This window comes from Heterodontus francisci, chromosome 30, assembly GCF_036365525.1.
Source record: "Heterodontus francisci isolate sHetFra1 chromosome 30, sHetFra1.hap1, whole genome shotgun sequence".
NCBI lineage: Eukaryota > Metazoa > Chordata > Chondrichthyes > Heterodontiformes > Heterodontidae > Heterodontus > Heterodontus francisci.
Window position 1 is genome coordinate 49,997,635 of NC_090400.1, and position 17,319 is coordinate 50,014,953.

The window sequence follows — 17,319 nt, forward strand, 5'->3', positions numbered from 1 at the left end:
CATCATTGTCAAGTGTCAATCTTTTCCTGTTGTCTTCCCAGTAATGCCCAGCAGTACTGTTGCACTGTGGATGGCATTGTTCAGATGAAGTTGGTCCTGAATATCGCTTGAACTTCTCCAGGGACCTTACAAAATGGTTGGCAGCATAAGATGTTTTTCATCATTTTATCAGGAAACTTTGCCTGTTACTCACCAAGTTAACTTTGAACCTATTGACCATTTGGTATGAAAAAAGAACTTACATTTCTAAACCCTTGTCACATCTTTCAGGATGCTTTACATACAATTAATTAATTTTGAAGTTTCAATATAGTGTCTATATAGGCAAATAAGGCAGTCAATTTATTCATTCTAAGGTCCCACAAACAGCAATGACATCATAACCTCTCAAGCACTCCTCCAAGTCCCACATCATCCTGACTTGGTACATATTGCCATTCCTTCATTGGCCCTGAGTCAATATCCTGGAATTCCCTAAATAAAGCCATTGTAGGAGCACCGCCATAACAAACAATGCATCAGTTGAGGGCGATGGTTCACTGCCCAGTGTCTCAGGCATCTTTTGGATGAGTTGTTATTTCCAGGCTCGCCCGCCCTCTCAGGCAGATGTAAAAGACCCAGAGCACAATTCGAAGAAGAGCAGGGAGTTCAAAACAAATGTTAAAAATGGGCTGTTTATCTGCTTTTGCTGACGATAATTCAGGAAGGAATGTTAACCAGGACACCAGGAGAAATTTGGTCTCTTCTTTGAGTAGTGTTTCAGGATCTTTAAAATCCACCTGAACAGACAGAATCATCCTCTGTTTAATATCTCCTCTGAAGGGCATTACCTCTGACATTGAAACGCTTTCTCTGTACTCCATTGAAGTGTCAGCCTAGATTATGTATTCAAAAACTGAAATGGGGTAAAAACCCACAACCTTATGAGAATGTTGTCAGCTGCCCTGAGCTGATGCTATAGGGTAGATTCTCTGATCCCACACTCCCTGCAGGGAGCTGCATTTCAAGGGAGCATGGTCAAAGAGAGAGCCATAACACTGCAGTACCAATTCTGCCTCCAGTGCTCGCTACAAGAATGGGATCACTGAATTTACACTTGTGTTAATTGATAGGGAGTATGATATTCCGTGACAAATCCCACAAATACTTCCACTTTATGCAAAAGATGGACCGCTATGTCTTGTATGGTTTGCTGCCTGAATTTCTCAATTGCTGCTCAAAAGCCCCAGCGTGAAAATGCAAGTTTCTGAGCAAAGGGCACAACAAATCATTTGTCCTAATGACAGGTAAATAAAGCTTGCCTGTATACATGGCAGCAGGACGATCAAGATCTCCAATTTAAATATTCAGAGTGCAGTGATGGTCTTTTTAATGCATTGATTAATTTGCGAAAAGGCAAAGCTTTGCAGTATGTCCTTGCGCAAAGTTGCCACGTTTTGGCCGAGCCTTCAGATATCCCGTAGATTAAAGCCCTCTTTGCACTAACAACCATTACTTATATTGCTGAAGTGCAGAATTTGCACTTTAAAAATAATCCCAATGTCAGAGTTTTCAGGCACTCAATCATCTTACTGACACCAGACTTTGATAAGATCAGTAATGTACTGCACATGCTGTTCAGACTTGTCATGTTTGGCTTGTTGTCAGTGGCTTGAGGCAAAGTTTTATTTATCCAGGGATGATGATAAAAACAATTTGTACGTGAAGGATAATTAAAAACTGAAATGTTGCAGTCAGGATTAAAAAGTTGTTCCTTATCAGAGTGATCTTCTCCAAGCCCCCATCCTAGGCCACACCCTTTACGCCTCCAACTACTTGCAGGTACAGCAAGCAATTAAAAAGGCAAATGGCATATTAGCCTTTATTGCAAGGGTGTTGAAATATAAGAGTAAGGATGTCTTGCTGCAACTGCACAGGGCTTTGGTGAGACCACACCTGGAGTATTGTGTACAGTGTTGGTCTCCTTACCTAAGGAAAGATACACTTGCCTTGGAGGTGGTGCAAAAAAGGTTCACTAGGTTGATTTCTTGGATGGAAGGGTCATCCTATGAATGGGCCTATGTTCTCTGGAGTTCAGAAGAATGAGAGGTGATCTCATCAAAATGTATAAAATTCTTAGAGGGCTTGACAGGGTAGATACTGAGCAGCTGTTACTCCTCGCAGGAGAGTCTAGGACTAGGGGTCATAGTCTCAGAATAAGGAAACGGTCATTTTGAACTGAAATGAGAGAAATTGCTTCACTCAGATGGTTGTGAATATTTGGAATTCTCTATCGCAGAATGCTCAAGTGTTCAAGACTGAGATGAATAGATTTTTGGACAGGAAGGGAAGCAAGGGATATGGGGGTAGGGTGGGAAAGTGTTGAGGTAGAGAATCAGCCATGATCTTATTGAATGCTAGAGCAGGCTCTAGGGTCTGTATGGCCTACTCCTGCTCCAATTTCTTATGTTCCTATGTCCCCGTTCAATAGCTGCTCCACCACCAGAAGACAATGCTTCAATAATGTGTCCTTGCTCTCCAAAGCCCTAACCCTCCCTTCCCTTTCCTTCTTTCAAAAATGTCAATCTATCTGGTGGACCATGGGTTCACTCACCCTCACCCTCGACCATCTTCCTGCACACCAACTTCTTAAATGCTCTGAGGCATTCCTCCACAGGCAGAATACTATTCATTGTATTTGTTCATATTGACATACAAATGATGTGCTGTATATCACGGATCTTATTTTAAAAAATCTAGTGCCACGAAGATGACTGAGTGACTGAAATGTCTGGAAATGGGATTTTGTTTAACTGCAAATTTTGCACTTCAATGGAATAGGTAATGACTGTGTGAACATGTTTTTAATCTGTCTGATGTGTGAAGACCGGGCCAACAATTTATGTCTTTGCAGAAGAACGTACTTCAAAGCTTTGCCTTTTCACAGTTGAATCCCATGCATCATTAAAAACCATCTGCTGATATAACCCCTCTCCTCAAAAATCCAACACTTGACCCCACCACCCTTGCAAATTACCATCCCATCTCCAACCTCCCTTCCCTCTCCAAAGTCCTTAAACCTGTTGTCGCCTTCCAAATCTTTCCTCAAACTCCATGTTTGAATCCTCCAATCAGGTTTCTGCTCCTAGGATGAATAGATTTTTGGACAGGAAGGAAATCGAGGGATATGTACTGAAACAGCTGTTATCAAAGTCACAAATAACATCCTATGTGATGTGACAAAAGCAATCATTGCCTCCTCGTCCTTCTCACCCTGTCTGCAGCCTTTGATACAGTTTACCATGCCATCCTCGTCCATCGTCTCGCCACTGTCGTTGGGGAGATGGTGGCATAGTGGTAATGTCACTGAACTAGTAATCCAGAGGCCCAGGCTAATGTGCACAGCATTACCATGGCAGCTGGTGGAATTTGAATTCAATTAATTAATATACAAAAAAATCTGGAATTGAAAGCTAGTCTCAGCAATGGTGCCATGAAACTATCACTGATTGTCGGAAAAACCCATCTGGTTTACTAATGTCCTTTAGGGGAGGAAATCTGCCATCCTTATCTGGTCTGGCCTACATGTGACTTCAGATTCACAGCAATGTGGTGACTCTTAACTGCCCTATGAAATGGCTTAGCAAGCCACTCGGTTGTCAAGGGCAATTAGAGATGGGCAATAATTGCTGGTCTTGCCCGTGATGCCCACATAACATGAAAGAACAAATAAAAAAATTGCTGGGTGGGATTGGCTCCATTCTTATCGATTTAATCATAGCCTGAGAATCACCTACAGTGGACTTCGCTTTCTGCTCCTGCACCATTACCTCTGGCATCCCCCAACGATCTGTCCTTGGCCCCATCCTATTTCTCATCTACATGCTGCACCTTGGTGTCATCATCCAAATGCACAGCATTCATCTTTACCTGTCTGCTGATGACGCTCGGCTCTCCCTCACCACCACTTCTCTCGACAACGCCACTGTTGCTAAATTATCAGACTGCATATCTAACATCCAGTACTGAATGAGCAGAAATTTCCTCCAATTAAATATGGGAAGACTGAAGCCTTGTTTTCATTCCCTGTTCCAAACTCCATTCCCTTGTTACCAACTCCATTCCTGGCAACAGTGTGAGATTAAGCCAGTCTGTTCACAACCTTGGTGCCACATTTGACCCTGAGATGAGCTTCTGACTTCATGTTCATGCCATCACCAAGACTGCCTATTTCCACCTCAGTACTATCACCTGACTTCACTCCTGTCTCAGCTTATCAGCTGCTGAAACCCTCATTCATGCCTTCGTTACCTCTAGACTTGTCTATTCCAATGCAATCCTGGTTGGTCTCCCACATTGAGCTCATCCAAAACTCTGCAGCCCATGTCGTAACTCACACCATCCCGATCCCCTACATTGGCACCCAGTCAAGTAAGGTCTTGATTTTAAAATTCTTATTCTTGTTTTCAAATCCCTCCATGGCCTCACCCCTCCCTATCTCTGGAATCTCTTCCAGCTCCACAACCTTCCAAGATATCTGCACTGCTGTAATTCTGGCCTCTTGTACATCCCTGATTTTAATTGCTCCACCATTGGTGGCCATGCCTTCAGTTGCCTAGGCCCCAAACTCTGGATTTTCCTCCCTAAATCTTTCCACCTCACTTTTGTCCTTTAAGACACACATTAAAACCTACCTCTTTGACCAAGCTTTTGTTCATCTGTCCTAATATCTCCATTTGTGATTTGGTGTCATACTTTGTTTTATAATGGTGCTGTAAAGCACCTTGGGATGTTTTATTACATTGAAGGCACTATATAAATATAAGTTGTTATTGTTGTTACCACTGCACTCTGAACATGTGGAAAAAAAAGATCTTGATCATCCTGCTGTGTGGATACTTAGTTCTTTGTAAAGTAGGCGAGGCCATGTGTTTGTTGAGTATTCACGTTTTAATAACAATACCAGTTATACAACAGGAGTTGCAGGAGCCACAGCTGAGAACTACACAAGGCCCTAGCCACGAGTGAGTCATGTACGAGATATGTGATGGAAACACAGATGCTCTGCACATATAGCAAATGAGTGCTTTGTGTCACATCTGCTGCCAGGTTCTTGCTGATAAATAGTTGGGGAAAGTTGTATGTCTTTTAGCTGTATTTGTTGTAACAGGCTGAGAAAGGTTACAGTGCTGCCTCTGGGACATATAAGAATAACAGAAGCTCCTGTCATACTGTGTTGCAGAGATTATAGTGCCACCCTGTGAAGGAAGTAAAATTAACAAGCATTACTGTCACCTCATTACCAACTCAAGGATCATACATATAGGAATGTAGACATCAACAGGGGTCGACAATGGGTCCGTGCACAGACCAGTGTCTGTGGTAAAACATTTTGAGATCTGTGACTGGTAATTTCAGGGATGAGAAATTTCCCATTGGCTTCTGCTTTCTGATCAGACTAGCTTAAAAAAAAAATCGCACTGTCCATTTCACAGCTCAGATGTGCAGAGAGCATGAATGGTGCTTCTGAACTTCGGACAGCTTTGGGGTTTTTAGGCAAGTTCCAATTTATTTTAAAAGCCTGCCGGAAAACCACAAAGCTGTCCGAAGTTCAGAAACTGCTGTTCCCACTCTCAGCAATGGTTGGGGGATAGAGGTAGCGGAGAGGGAGAGGGATGACAGAGAGAAAGAGGGACAAAAAGGGGGGGGGGGGGGGGGCAGAGGTGGGAACACAGATGGAGAGAGAGAGAAAGAGAGAGAGAAAGAGAGAAAGAGAGAAAGAGACACACACACAGACAGACAGACAGATGGGAGAGAGAGCAATCAAGATCATTCCTGACAGATGAACATCTATACTCTGCATCGCAATAACAAGTGTGCGGGCAAACACTGAAGACTTGTGCAAGCAGAAAAGAATGCTAGGTATCTTACTAAATCAGTGTCCAACATAGTGATGAGAAAGTAAGTCAATAAATTAGTCTTCTCATTTAAAACGTCTTCACAAAAATGCACATTTATTGTTGTTTTGATTAATAGTAACATAGATTTTTATGCCTTTATCTTTCTGAAATTGTCTCAGTGGTCCCCTATACAAGACAAAAATTGTAATATGCCCCCCCCACACGAAAAGGGTGACCACCCCCCCCCCTCGCTCTCTCTCCCCCACGCCCCCTCTCTCTTTCTCTCTCTGGCCCCCTCTATCTCTGTCTCTCTCCTACACTCCCTAGCAACTTGGTTATTTTAGAACAGGTTTAAAGGCTTGTGTTATATAAACATGTTTTAAAATGGCATAAGTCACTTGGGGAATGTCTCAATTTCCACACTCTGGTACACATTACTTTTACTTGGAACACAAGCTCAGTGACATTTTGAAAGTTGTTGGACTTATACTGCTATATAAATGCCGCAATTCCGCTGCTATCCATTTCGAGTCGCATTGTTCCAGAACTTGTATTGAGGGGAAAACAGGCAGGAAAATCCAAGCAATCTCCAGAAGTCAGCACTGTAAGTTCCTCATGAATACAAGAGTAATTGTAATGGGGCTGAATGATATTGGCAAAAACAAGATGCTGCTGACCTGTATACAATAGTTAGTAACTACAATGTAATGGATAGCTTTAATAAACCGTAATCTATCATGAACTATCTAAGTTTGTTAACAAAATCCATGCTGCATTTGCAGTTTTAAAAATTGTTGGGGAAGACATAGTAAAAATTTATTATGTTTCAATGATCATGTAGGAAATAGTCTAACTTTTTTTGCTGTAAATTGTGTTAAAGGACAAGTTTTACAAGTATGTCAAAGATCAGTAAATGCAATGTGCATCATTTACTATCCAGTTTGAGGGCAGATAACCCGAATGGCCCATGTCATTTGAAAGTTGTTAGTATCATATAATTACATTACATTAAAAACAGGTAAGAGATTTGGCTTGAACATAAATTGGTTAATCTGGAGTACAATCTTACAGATAGTGACTAAACATTTTATAACAGATTAATACATGCAGTAACAAATCGCTCAGAGCTAAATTGGAATAGACGGTGACAGAAGGGATATAGACATGCAAAAATTTAAGATAATCACTTTATTGGAGGAACTGAAGGGCACTCTTTATTTGTAATTGTGTTTATCTAATTTTGTCACTAGCTTTGGTGAGCAAATGACATTTTGTCCATGAGAGATTCTGTTGTTTCTGTATTTTAGAATCCAGGACCTGGTTTAACTGCCTGTCAAGATGAATAAACCAATCTTGGCTACCTACTGTCTCTTCCTGTCCCACTCTGTACATGACTCTGCTGAAGTGCTATCTGCTCCATTCTCCTGCTTTGGAGATCATAGCCCTTTTGTTGGCTGCCCTGTCTTCAGACACATATTACAAGCAGGTGGAGAAGTTGCACGAGCATTGACCATCACGGGTTAAATTTCCTTGTGACAACAACAGTGTGAGAAATGGTCAGCCTTTTTTTTTTTACTGCCTCACCTCATAACCACAGTAACAATCCTGTTCTTGAGTTTCATGGTTTTTGGATGAATTTGCACTCCTGACACGTGAATCCACAGAGGTCATCTGATAAGGTTCATCTACCACCCTGTGACATACTGTGGGCTAGCTCTATTCTGTCGTCAAATAATTTACATTGGCATTGCTTACTCTTTTGCTTGCTAGCTAGCAAGCTAGCTAATACAGTTGTGCTGCTCTCCATTTATATTTGTATGCTTAGCTACTTTATTTATAGGGAGAAATGTGTTTTAAATCGGACTGTATTTTGATAGCATTAGATTGTCTATACACTTTATATACAGATTAATTGCTCCCCATGTCCATGGCTGAGTCAATAATTTTGTCAAATGTTCATGGTGCAACATGTCAGTGTCTATCCCTGGACATCAATTACATGTTTAATGCTGTTGATTCAGTAAAGGTTTGAACATACACAATCCTTTTAGTAGTTGATGCATAATCCCCTCTAGATAAAATCTAATTTTCCATGAGGATTTGAGGAAGAATTATTTGACTCTACTCCTCCTTGTGCTCCAATTTTCTGGAAACATTTTGAGACTGTTAAATTTATGAAACAGGGTTGGTGGAGAGTAAAGTTACAGATGGGGAGAAATGGATTCCATAAAGACAAATAATTGACATCTTGTGTCTCTGGTAAATGTGACAGGTATTAAAGGGCAAGTTCTCGATGAAAACGGTACTCCCATTGACAATGCTCAGATCCAGGTTGAAGGCAGAGAGAATATTATTCCTTTTACTTCTACACAAAATGGTGAATATTACAGGATCCTTCTCCCAGGAAACTACAGGATTAAGGTACATGTAAAAAAGCTAATTATTACCTCTTCCCCCTATTTTACAGGAGTAAATGTGCCAAAATTAGATACAAGAAGGGAAACAGCACATTGGCCAAATCAGCAGTGTCTGGGATTCCCATGTTTTCTGATTTTAAAAACAGCTGCCTCGTGTTCCTAGAATGTAAAATGGCACTGTAGCTGGACAATGGAAGTCATGCGATGTCACAACTTAGCCAAGATTTGGGGACACTGAAATAAATTACACTTCTTTACCAATTAGCAAAATTTGATATTTGTTGTCTCAAAAACTGTAGCAACTTTCACTCATAGGTACAAGGAAGAAATGCAGGAAACTGATGAATTATTAACAGGAAAAATAGAGGGAAAGGTGCATCATACAGAAGGATTTACAAGAAAACTCTAATATACAGAGAAGCATTGCAATGCTGTGTAAAATGTAGGGAATCAATGTAATATACGGAGAAACAGTAATATACAGGAAAACACTAACATGCAGGGAAACACTGATATACAGGGAATCATTGTGTAATATACAGAGAAATACTGCAAAATATAGGAAATCGCTGTAATATACAGAGAAAAATCATGTAATATACGCCTTGGTGTGACACCTTAGATCTCGGCTTTACCTCTATGGGTGAGGATTGAGAGTGTGTGAATGGAGGAAGTAATGTTACATAAAGAGACTATTGTCTTTCAATCCATTCTTCAGACACATCTTGCAATCAGAAAGCAATACGGAAGATTCCCTTTGTGTGCTTATTCAAACAGCTTAATAATTTTGTTGTGAAGAACCTTGGGATGTTTTCCCATGTTAAAAGGTGCTACATAAACACCAATTGTTGTTGTTACACCCAGCACACAGGAAACATTCTCAGTTGCTCACTGTCTGCTTCTTTACAATTGCAGGTTTCTGCCACAGGTTATGAGCCCCAGGTAAAGAATGTGCTTCTGCTGGACATTGGTGAAAATTATACAGCAGTGGTTGTTGACTGGACACTGAGGAAGATGCCATGCAAACCAGACTTTAATCATCACAATCACTCTGCACTCGAGGAGTTTCTGAACTGTGTCACTTTGAAATATCCAGACCTCACCCATCTGTACACTGTGGGCAAATCCACTCAAGGCAAGAAATTCAACTACCTGCTTTTCTAACATCCTATAATGTACTGGGGAAGGGATAGTGGGAGGTCCAAGTCCTCAACTGACCCCAGGATGTGTGCATTGTAAAATCACAGGGTGCTGCTTGGAATTATCCAGCCTCTGCAATCAGTGGATGGAGAGTTTTGGGCAATATGCTCATTGTCTTTCAATACGTACTGGTGGCAGGCAAAGACTAGGAAAATGTACCTCAGACTGTAGCATGACCAGGAGCTAGATGGAATGGTGTTTCCATCCATTCGCAAAGACTCTACAGTGTCCCCATCACATTATCCAACTCTTTCTTCAACAATTCTACCAGAAATCCATTCCACATTGCTGATCCTTTTCTATGAAAAACTTCCTGAATTTGCCTCTTAGTGTTTTAAATCTATGTTCCCTCGACCTGCTGTCATGGTATACTTTGGTATTCTTGATCTCTCCTTTTTATCCTATCTTCTATCAGATATAACTCCATCAGGTTGCCTCTTCATTGCATCTATCAAAAGCCTGGTCTTCACTTTTTTCCCAGAGCTTGATCCTCTGACTGTACAGATCAGTCTCGTGGTTCTTCTCTGAACCATCTCCAGGGTTTGGCTGTTGCTTATGCCTCATTAACCAAAACTGGATTCAATATTCAAGGTGTGCTGCACAGTTTCAGAGTGACTTCCTCTGAATTGTACAATTCGGCATTCCATTTGCTTTTTTGATTGCTGGCCCCATAATTAGCTTCCTTGCTCTTGGCAAAAAGTTAAAGAGACAATATCAAGTAACATGGGCGGCACAGTGGTGCAGTGGTTAGCACCGCAGCCTCACAGCTCCAGCGACTCAGGTTCAATTCTGGGTACTGTCTGCGCGGAGTTTGCAAGTTCTCCCTGTGACTGCGTGGGTTTTCGTCGGGTGCTCCGGTTTCCTCCCACAGCCAAAGACTTGCAGGTTGATAGGTAAATTGGCCATTATAAATTGCCCCTAGTATGGGTAGGGGAATTGAGGGAAGGTGGGGATGTGAGAGGGTAATGGGATTAATGTAGGATTAGTATAAATGGGTGGTTGATGGTCAGCACAGACTCAGTGAGCCGAAGGGCCTGTTTCAGTGCTGTATCTCTAAATTAAATTAAATAAAATTCCCATTCTGGAAATGCAAGTATGTGGACATTGAATGAGAAGAGGATTGGGCATATCTGTGGTATTCTCAAAGCTCAGATTGCTTCTTAGTAATTAACACCTAGGTTCACACGTGAATAATCAGCTTTAGACAAGCTACCGGAAGGTATCTGGCACACAGGAACTGTACCCAGTACCCCTGGAATGGTATCCAAGCAGAACACCCTTTCTAACAGCACTGTGGGAGTACGTATACCAAAAGGACTGCAGCAGTTCAAGAAGGTGGGTCACCACCATCTTTTCAAAGGCAACCAGAGATGGGCAATAAATGCTGGCTTTACCAGTGACACCCACATCCCATGAACGAATAACAAAACAAAAAAATCAAAGGAACAGAGCTATTTGGGTTGGGAGAGACAATGATTGATATAATTCTCTGTGTTAAAAATGTTCAGATTTATTGGTCTTACTTGAAGTATCAGTAACCAGGATGAAAGTGACAATAACGTGTACTGATTCTTTAAAGTAATTGTAAATCTTGCAGGGAGAGATCTATGGGTGATGACCATTGGAAGAAACTCTACTGAGCATGTGATTGGGAGACCAGAATTTAAGTATGTTGGCAACATTCATGGAAACGAGGTGGGTAATTAGAAAATAGTCACGTTCTGACGATAAAGAGTGGGGACAGCAATGTTTGAAGTGCTAACCCTATTGTGTACATCGATAAGATTCCACTTCAAACAGCAGCTATCCAGCCTAGTCTTGTCCTATTTTACTTACCACTTGAAGGGAATGCGCCTGCTTAATAGTCTTTATAGTTGTGAATAGTGAGCTCCTGAAATAAAAGGGAGGCCCAGAGCTAAAGTTGGGTGTGAACTTCAGACTTTGGCATGCTGAGTTTCATCATTTTGCAGGTCAGGCTGGTCTTCAGTCTCTGAAATACGAACTTGGTATAAGAGGCTCTTTTACCTGAAGTGTTTTCAAATAATTTTAAAGACAACTGTATATATTAACAATTTGGGCATAAATTTTGAACAATCAAGAGGTTTGCAGACGATACAAAAATTCATTATGTGGTTGATAATGAGGAGGATAGCTGGAGACACAATGGGCTGAATGGCCACCTTCTGCACTGCAACAATTCTGTGATTTCAATGGACTGGTCAGGTGGCAGAAAAATGGCAAATGGAATTTCACCCAGAGAAGTGTGAGGTGATGCATTTGGGGAAGTCAAACAAGGCAAAGAAATACACAATAAATGGGAGGATACTGAGAGGTGTAGAGGAAGTGAGGGACCTTGGAGTATATGTCCACAGATCCCTGAAGGTAGCAGGACAGGTTGATCAGGTGGTTAAGAAGGCATATGGAATCCTTTTATAATATAATAAATATGGAATCCTTTCCTTTATTAGTCAAGGCATAGAATATAAAAGTAGGACGGTTATGCTGGAACTGTATAACTTGAGTACTGGGTGCAGTTCTGGTCACCTCATTACAGAAAGGATGTAATTGAACTAGAGAGGGTACAGAGGAGATTTACGAGGATGTTGCCAAGATTGGAAAATTGCAGCTATGGGGAAAGAGGCTGGGGTTGTTCTCTTTGGAACAGAGGAAGCTGAGGGGAGATTTGACTGAGATGTACAAAATTGTGAGGGGCCTGGATAGTGTGGATGGGAAAGGCCTATTTACCTTAGCAGAGAGGTCAGTGACTAGGGGGCATAGATTTAATGTGATTGATAGAAGGATTAGAGGGGAGCTGAGGAAAATGTTTTTTCTCCCAGAGGGTGGGGGTCTGGAACTCACTGCCGGAAAGGGTGCTGGAGGCAAAAAACCTCATCTCATTTAAAAGGTGCCTAGATGTGCACCTGAAGTGCCGTAATCTGCAGGGCGATGGACAGCATCTTATTCGGTCTCACAGAAACATCTCGGGGTGCTTCACATGTAATGACTTACTTTGAAGTACAGCGACTTGTAAAGAAAACCATACAACAAGATCTCACAAACAGCAAAGCAATATATGACCCATTAATTTTTAGCATTAAGTGAGAGAGAAATGTCAGCTAGAGAACCAGGAGAACTACTCTGCTAATGTGGTCCTTAGCATCCATATGACACATTAGAACAGCAGATACCACCTCAGTTTAATATCTCATTGTGAATAGTACCACTGACAGTATGGCTTGAATCCTGGGGTGGTGCTTGAATCAACAACTTCTTGGCCAAGAGGCAAGCATGCTTACTACTGAGCCAAGCTAACTCTGTAGCAGCTAGATCACAGCAACACAAGTGGCTCACCATGTACAGGGAAAACACATTGCCTATTTGGTGACTGCATTTGCCTACATAACAACAATGACTATATTTCAGAAGTAACACATTGGCTATGAAATACTTTAGGATGTCCTGAGCATGTAGAAAGAGCTCTATAAAAACAAGTTCCCTCTTTACTTTCATATGGCCAAATGGGAATATTTGCATCACTACTCCTCTTGTGCTGCCTCAGGTGTTCTGGGGAAAACACTTCTTGCAATGCGTCTCAGAAGCCTAGAGGAAACAGTGCGTCCTCACCTACCTTACAGCATTGCTGGCTCCAGGGTTATATGACCCAAACAGCTCTGTAGGCACATAGTCAAACTCCCCAATTTTTGGCGAGTGGTTTGCTTTTGAGATATCCTTGGAGAAAATATCTCCATAACTTTTATTTTTCTTTGTGAATTATATAGACAGTGTGATTGGATATTCAGCTTCTGTCTTATAATTCTGTACTTGCTGCAGCAAATTAAGAAAAAAGAAATTTTGTGTTTAAAATCATTGCTGACCGATTTATTTAAGCGGCTAACATTTCATGAGAAAAACTTGTTGGGTGCAGATGAGGTTGATGCGCTGACATTGGGCAGGACCATCAAATAAACATAAATGGGGCCAGCAAACAAAAGATGGCTTAGTGACAGGAGGGGGGTGAGTGGGGGGGGGGCGGGGGGGTGGTGGTGGGGAAGTGAGGCAGTGGAGATTATCAACACAGCTAGAAATGCAACAGTGATGGGGATTCAATAGTTAGAGGGGCTGACACAATCTTTTACAATCTAGATTGACACTCCTGGATACCTCGCAGGTGCTAGGGTAAGGGACATATCAGAGATTGGAAAGGATTTTTCAAGGGAAGGAGAGCAAGGAATCATTGTTATCCATGTGGGAACCAATGATGTAGCTAAAAAAAAGCCTGATGTCCTGCATGATGAACATAGGAGATTAAGAAACAAATTTAGGAACAGAACTTCACAGGTGTTAACGTTAGGTTTACTCCTCCAGCTACACCCTAGAATAAGGAAGGACTGGCACATTAGGGAAATCAATGCATGGCTGAAGGAGTGGTGTCAACTTTGTTGAACATTGGCACCAGTTCTGGGTCAGATGGGAGCTATTCCACAAAGATGGGTCACATGTGCACAAGGAGGGGGCTAACGTACTGGCAAAATGGTCAAATACAAAAGTTGCAAGGTAAACTAGGAAAAAGACATTGGGACATGAAAGTCAACCAAGATCAGCTCATAATGATGGGGGAAATAGATGAGGATAATATTCATGCAGAAAACTACAAGAGAAATCTAATGTATTGGAATAAAATCAGAATGGCTAATTATAAATGAGGAAACAAATGAAGTATAGTTGGGGCAAAAGCAAAATACTGCAGATGCTGGAAATCTGAAACAAACAGAAAATGCTGGAAATACTTAGCAGGTCCAGCAACATCTGTGGAGAGAGAAACAGTTAATGTTTCAGGTTGTGACCTTTCATCAGAACTGATGAAGTAAAGTTGGGTGTTACTCAAACAAAAAATAAAGGAAAAGGATGTTGTTAAAAAACAAGGTTAAAATGTACATAATGCACGGTGCAGAGTGAAGGATATATAAATATATTGGGAAGCAATTTACTTTCCAGGAAGGTCTACCTTAATAAGCTGCAAACTGGACAAAGGAACATAAACATATTGGGATATAATACATTGAATGGGATTTAAAAAATAAGAAAGGAAAATATATTTGCAGGGCTATGGGAAAGGGTGAGGGAGTGGGACTAGGTGAGTTGCTTTTGCAGAGAGTTGGCATGGACACGACAGACTGAATTGCCTCCTTCTGTGCTGTAACAATTCTATGATTCTATGAGATTAAATGCAGAGAAGATTGAGGTAGAAAGAGGCACAGACAAAGCTCAAAGATTAAAAAAAGGATTTGTTATATTAGTCAGGGTGTATTAAAGACCTCCAACCTGTTCTGAGAAAGGTCACAGACCTGAAACGTTAACGCTGCTTCTCTCTCCACAGATGCTTCCAGTTCTGCTGAGTATTTCCAGCTTTTTCGGTTTTTGTTTAAGAATCACAAGAGTACTGATCTTGGAGGATTTTAATACTCCATGTTAATTGTGACAGAGTGGGAACTGGTGGAGGAAAGAGAATGGGAATCTCAAAATATGTCCTTCCTCAGGCTGTTAGTGGCTAGCAAAGATCTGCGCTAACAACAACAACTTGTATTTATATAGCGTTTTTAATGTAGCAAAGTGCCCCAACATGCTTCACAAGAGAATCATTTATCAAAATTTGACATCGAGCCAAAGGAGAATTTTTGTTTTATTCTTTCATGGGCATTGCTAGCAAGGCCAGCATTTATTACCAATCCTTAATTGCCCTTGAGAAGGTGGTGGTAAACCCCTTTTTGAACCATTGCAGTCCATGGAGTATAGATAAGTAAGCAGTTTGATATCAGGACAGACGTCCAAAAACTTGGTCAAAGAGGTAGGTTTAAGAAGCATTTTGAAGGAGAGAGAGGTGATGAGGTTTAGGGAGGGAATTTCTGAGCTGAGGGCTCAGGCAGCTGAAGGCACCTCCGCCAATGATAGAGCAATAAAAATTGGCATTGTGCAAGGTGCCAGAATTGGAGGAGTGTAGAGATCTTGGAGGATTGTAGGGCTGGAGGAGTTTAAAGATAGGGAGGGACAAGGGCATAGAGGAATTTGAAAACAAGGATGAAAATTTTAAATTCGAGGCATTGCTGGACCGGAAGACAATGTAGGTCAGCAAGCACAGGGGTGATGAGTGAATGGCACTTGGTGCAGAGTTAATGGGCAGCAGAATTTTGAATGAGCTCATGTTTTCATTGTCTTCATGTTTTCATTGAACTTTACAGCCTTCCAGACTCAACATTGAGTTCAACAATTTCAGATCATAACCTCTGCACCCATTTTTTTTTGCTTGTTTTTGGATGGCAGTTGGTGGTAATGTTTCCACATTTTTCCCCATTAACACCTCAAGACACACCTTTTGTTTCCTTACTTGTCCCGTTATCACACCCCTTTTGCTTTGCATCATCATCTCTTTTGGTCATTTAATCTCTCCTGTCTTCCACCCTATCACAGATCTTCCCTTTTGTTCTTCCACCCACTCCCCCCCTCCCCCCGCCCCCCTTTCCCTGCCTCTGCACTTGCTTAAAACCTGTTACATCTCCAACCTTTTCCAGTTCTGACAAGTCATTGACCTGAAACGTTAGCTCTGTTTCTCTCTTCACAGATGCTGCCAGTCCTCCAGAGTATTTCTGGCATATTTTGTTTTCATTGTCCATGTTGTACTACCTTCATAAACACCAAGTGCTGCAGAGTTTACGTTGCCCTGCTCTCCATCTAACATCTGTTTGACTTTGTTAAGGTTGTGGGCCGTGAGCTATTGATCCATCTCATTTTCCACCTGGTGGTTTCCTATGGAAATGATCCAGACATCACCCTTTACTTGAAGCGCACACGGGTGCACATCATGGTTTCAATGAACCCCGATGGAAACCAAATCTCCGAGGAAGGGGATGAGATGGGCCTCAAAGGAAGGTAAGGTAGTCTATCTGGGGTTACGGATTCACAGGCAGAATTAGACAGAGAGGAAACTTGAATTAGAGCAGCAAATGACAAGGGATGGAATGTTTAGTCAGTTGCTCCCTAAAGTGTGACTGTAGTTAATTCAGAGTTGTCGCTATATTTAGACTCAGTGGTTGAAGACGGAATAATCTCAATTCATTTTTTATCCCGTTTACTCCTAATATCCCCTCTCTGAAAATTCTGATGTGTGTCGTCTTGTAAAAATGTATTTACCATCAAATACCGCATTGGTTTAAATTATACACAAAAGGGAAGACTGAAACAGACTAGAGTTTGTTGTGTAAGTGAAAGCTGAAAGTAAGTGTTGTCAGTCTGAGAGCTAGTGGGATGGATGCAGATTGATCAATACTGCTTCAGCATGCTGGCAGTCATGACAATGCACCTTCTGACTGTAGCTGGATTTGACTAGATAGATCATTATGCATATTTCAATATGCTGGAATTGGAAAGAACCATCATCTGCAGAAGATACTCAACTCTATCATTTAATTACTAATTAAGTATAATAAATGGATGTTTCATATTAATACTACAACTTTTCTGAGATTTGTTTTCCATTAGTTATGGATTGCAAAGTTGCTCTGAACAGCTTTACCCTGGTGTCAATGGAGATGAAGAAAATATGTTTCACATCCTGCCCCTCCTCTTTTCATAACTTTCCTGTTCTCCCATTATAAATATGCAATGGGTATAATAGATGCTGTAAACCCCAGCTCAGGAACCCAGTGGTACTCATATGTAAGTTATCAATCTTGCTGGTATGTTATGGCCGGATTTGCTGCCCTGCGGTACAACAGTTGTCAGGTTAATAGTACAGATAGAAATCTGGCCAAATATAGAGAGTTCAGAGG

At 41.3% G+C, this 17,319-nt stretch overlaps 1 protein-coding gene across 5 annotated transcripts in view; it reads left to right on the forward strand.

Annotated features, from left to right (window-relative positions):
- LOC137346764 (carboxypeptidase D-like) overlaps positions 1-17,319 on the forward strand; it is a 230,705-nt gene that overhangs the window by 48,179 nt on the left and 165,207 nt on the right. For all 5 annotated transcript variants that reach the window (XM_068010553.1, XM_068010554.1, XM_068010555.1 and 2 more), the window contains 4 exons: positions 8,152-8,300; positions 9,212-9,431; positions 11,094-11,191; positions 16,248-16,420. In XM_068010553.1, the coding sequence (XP_067866654.1) occupies positions 8,152-8,300; positions 9,212-9,431; positions 11,094-11,191; positions 16,248-16,420 (640 nt within the window). The remainder of the gene's footprint in view (positions 1-8,151; positions 8,301-9,211; positions 9,432-11,093; positions 11,192-16,247; positions 16,421-17,319) is intronic.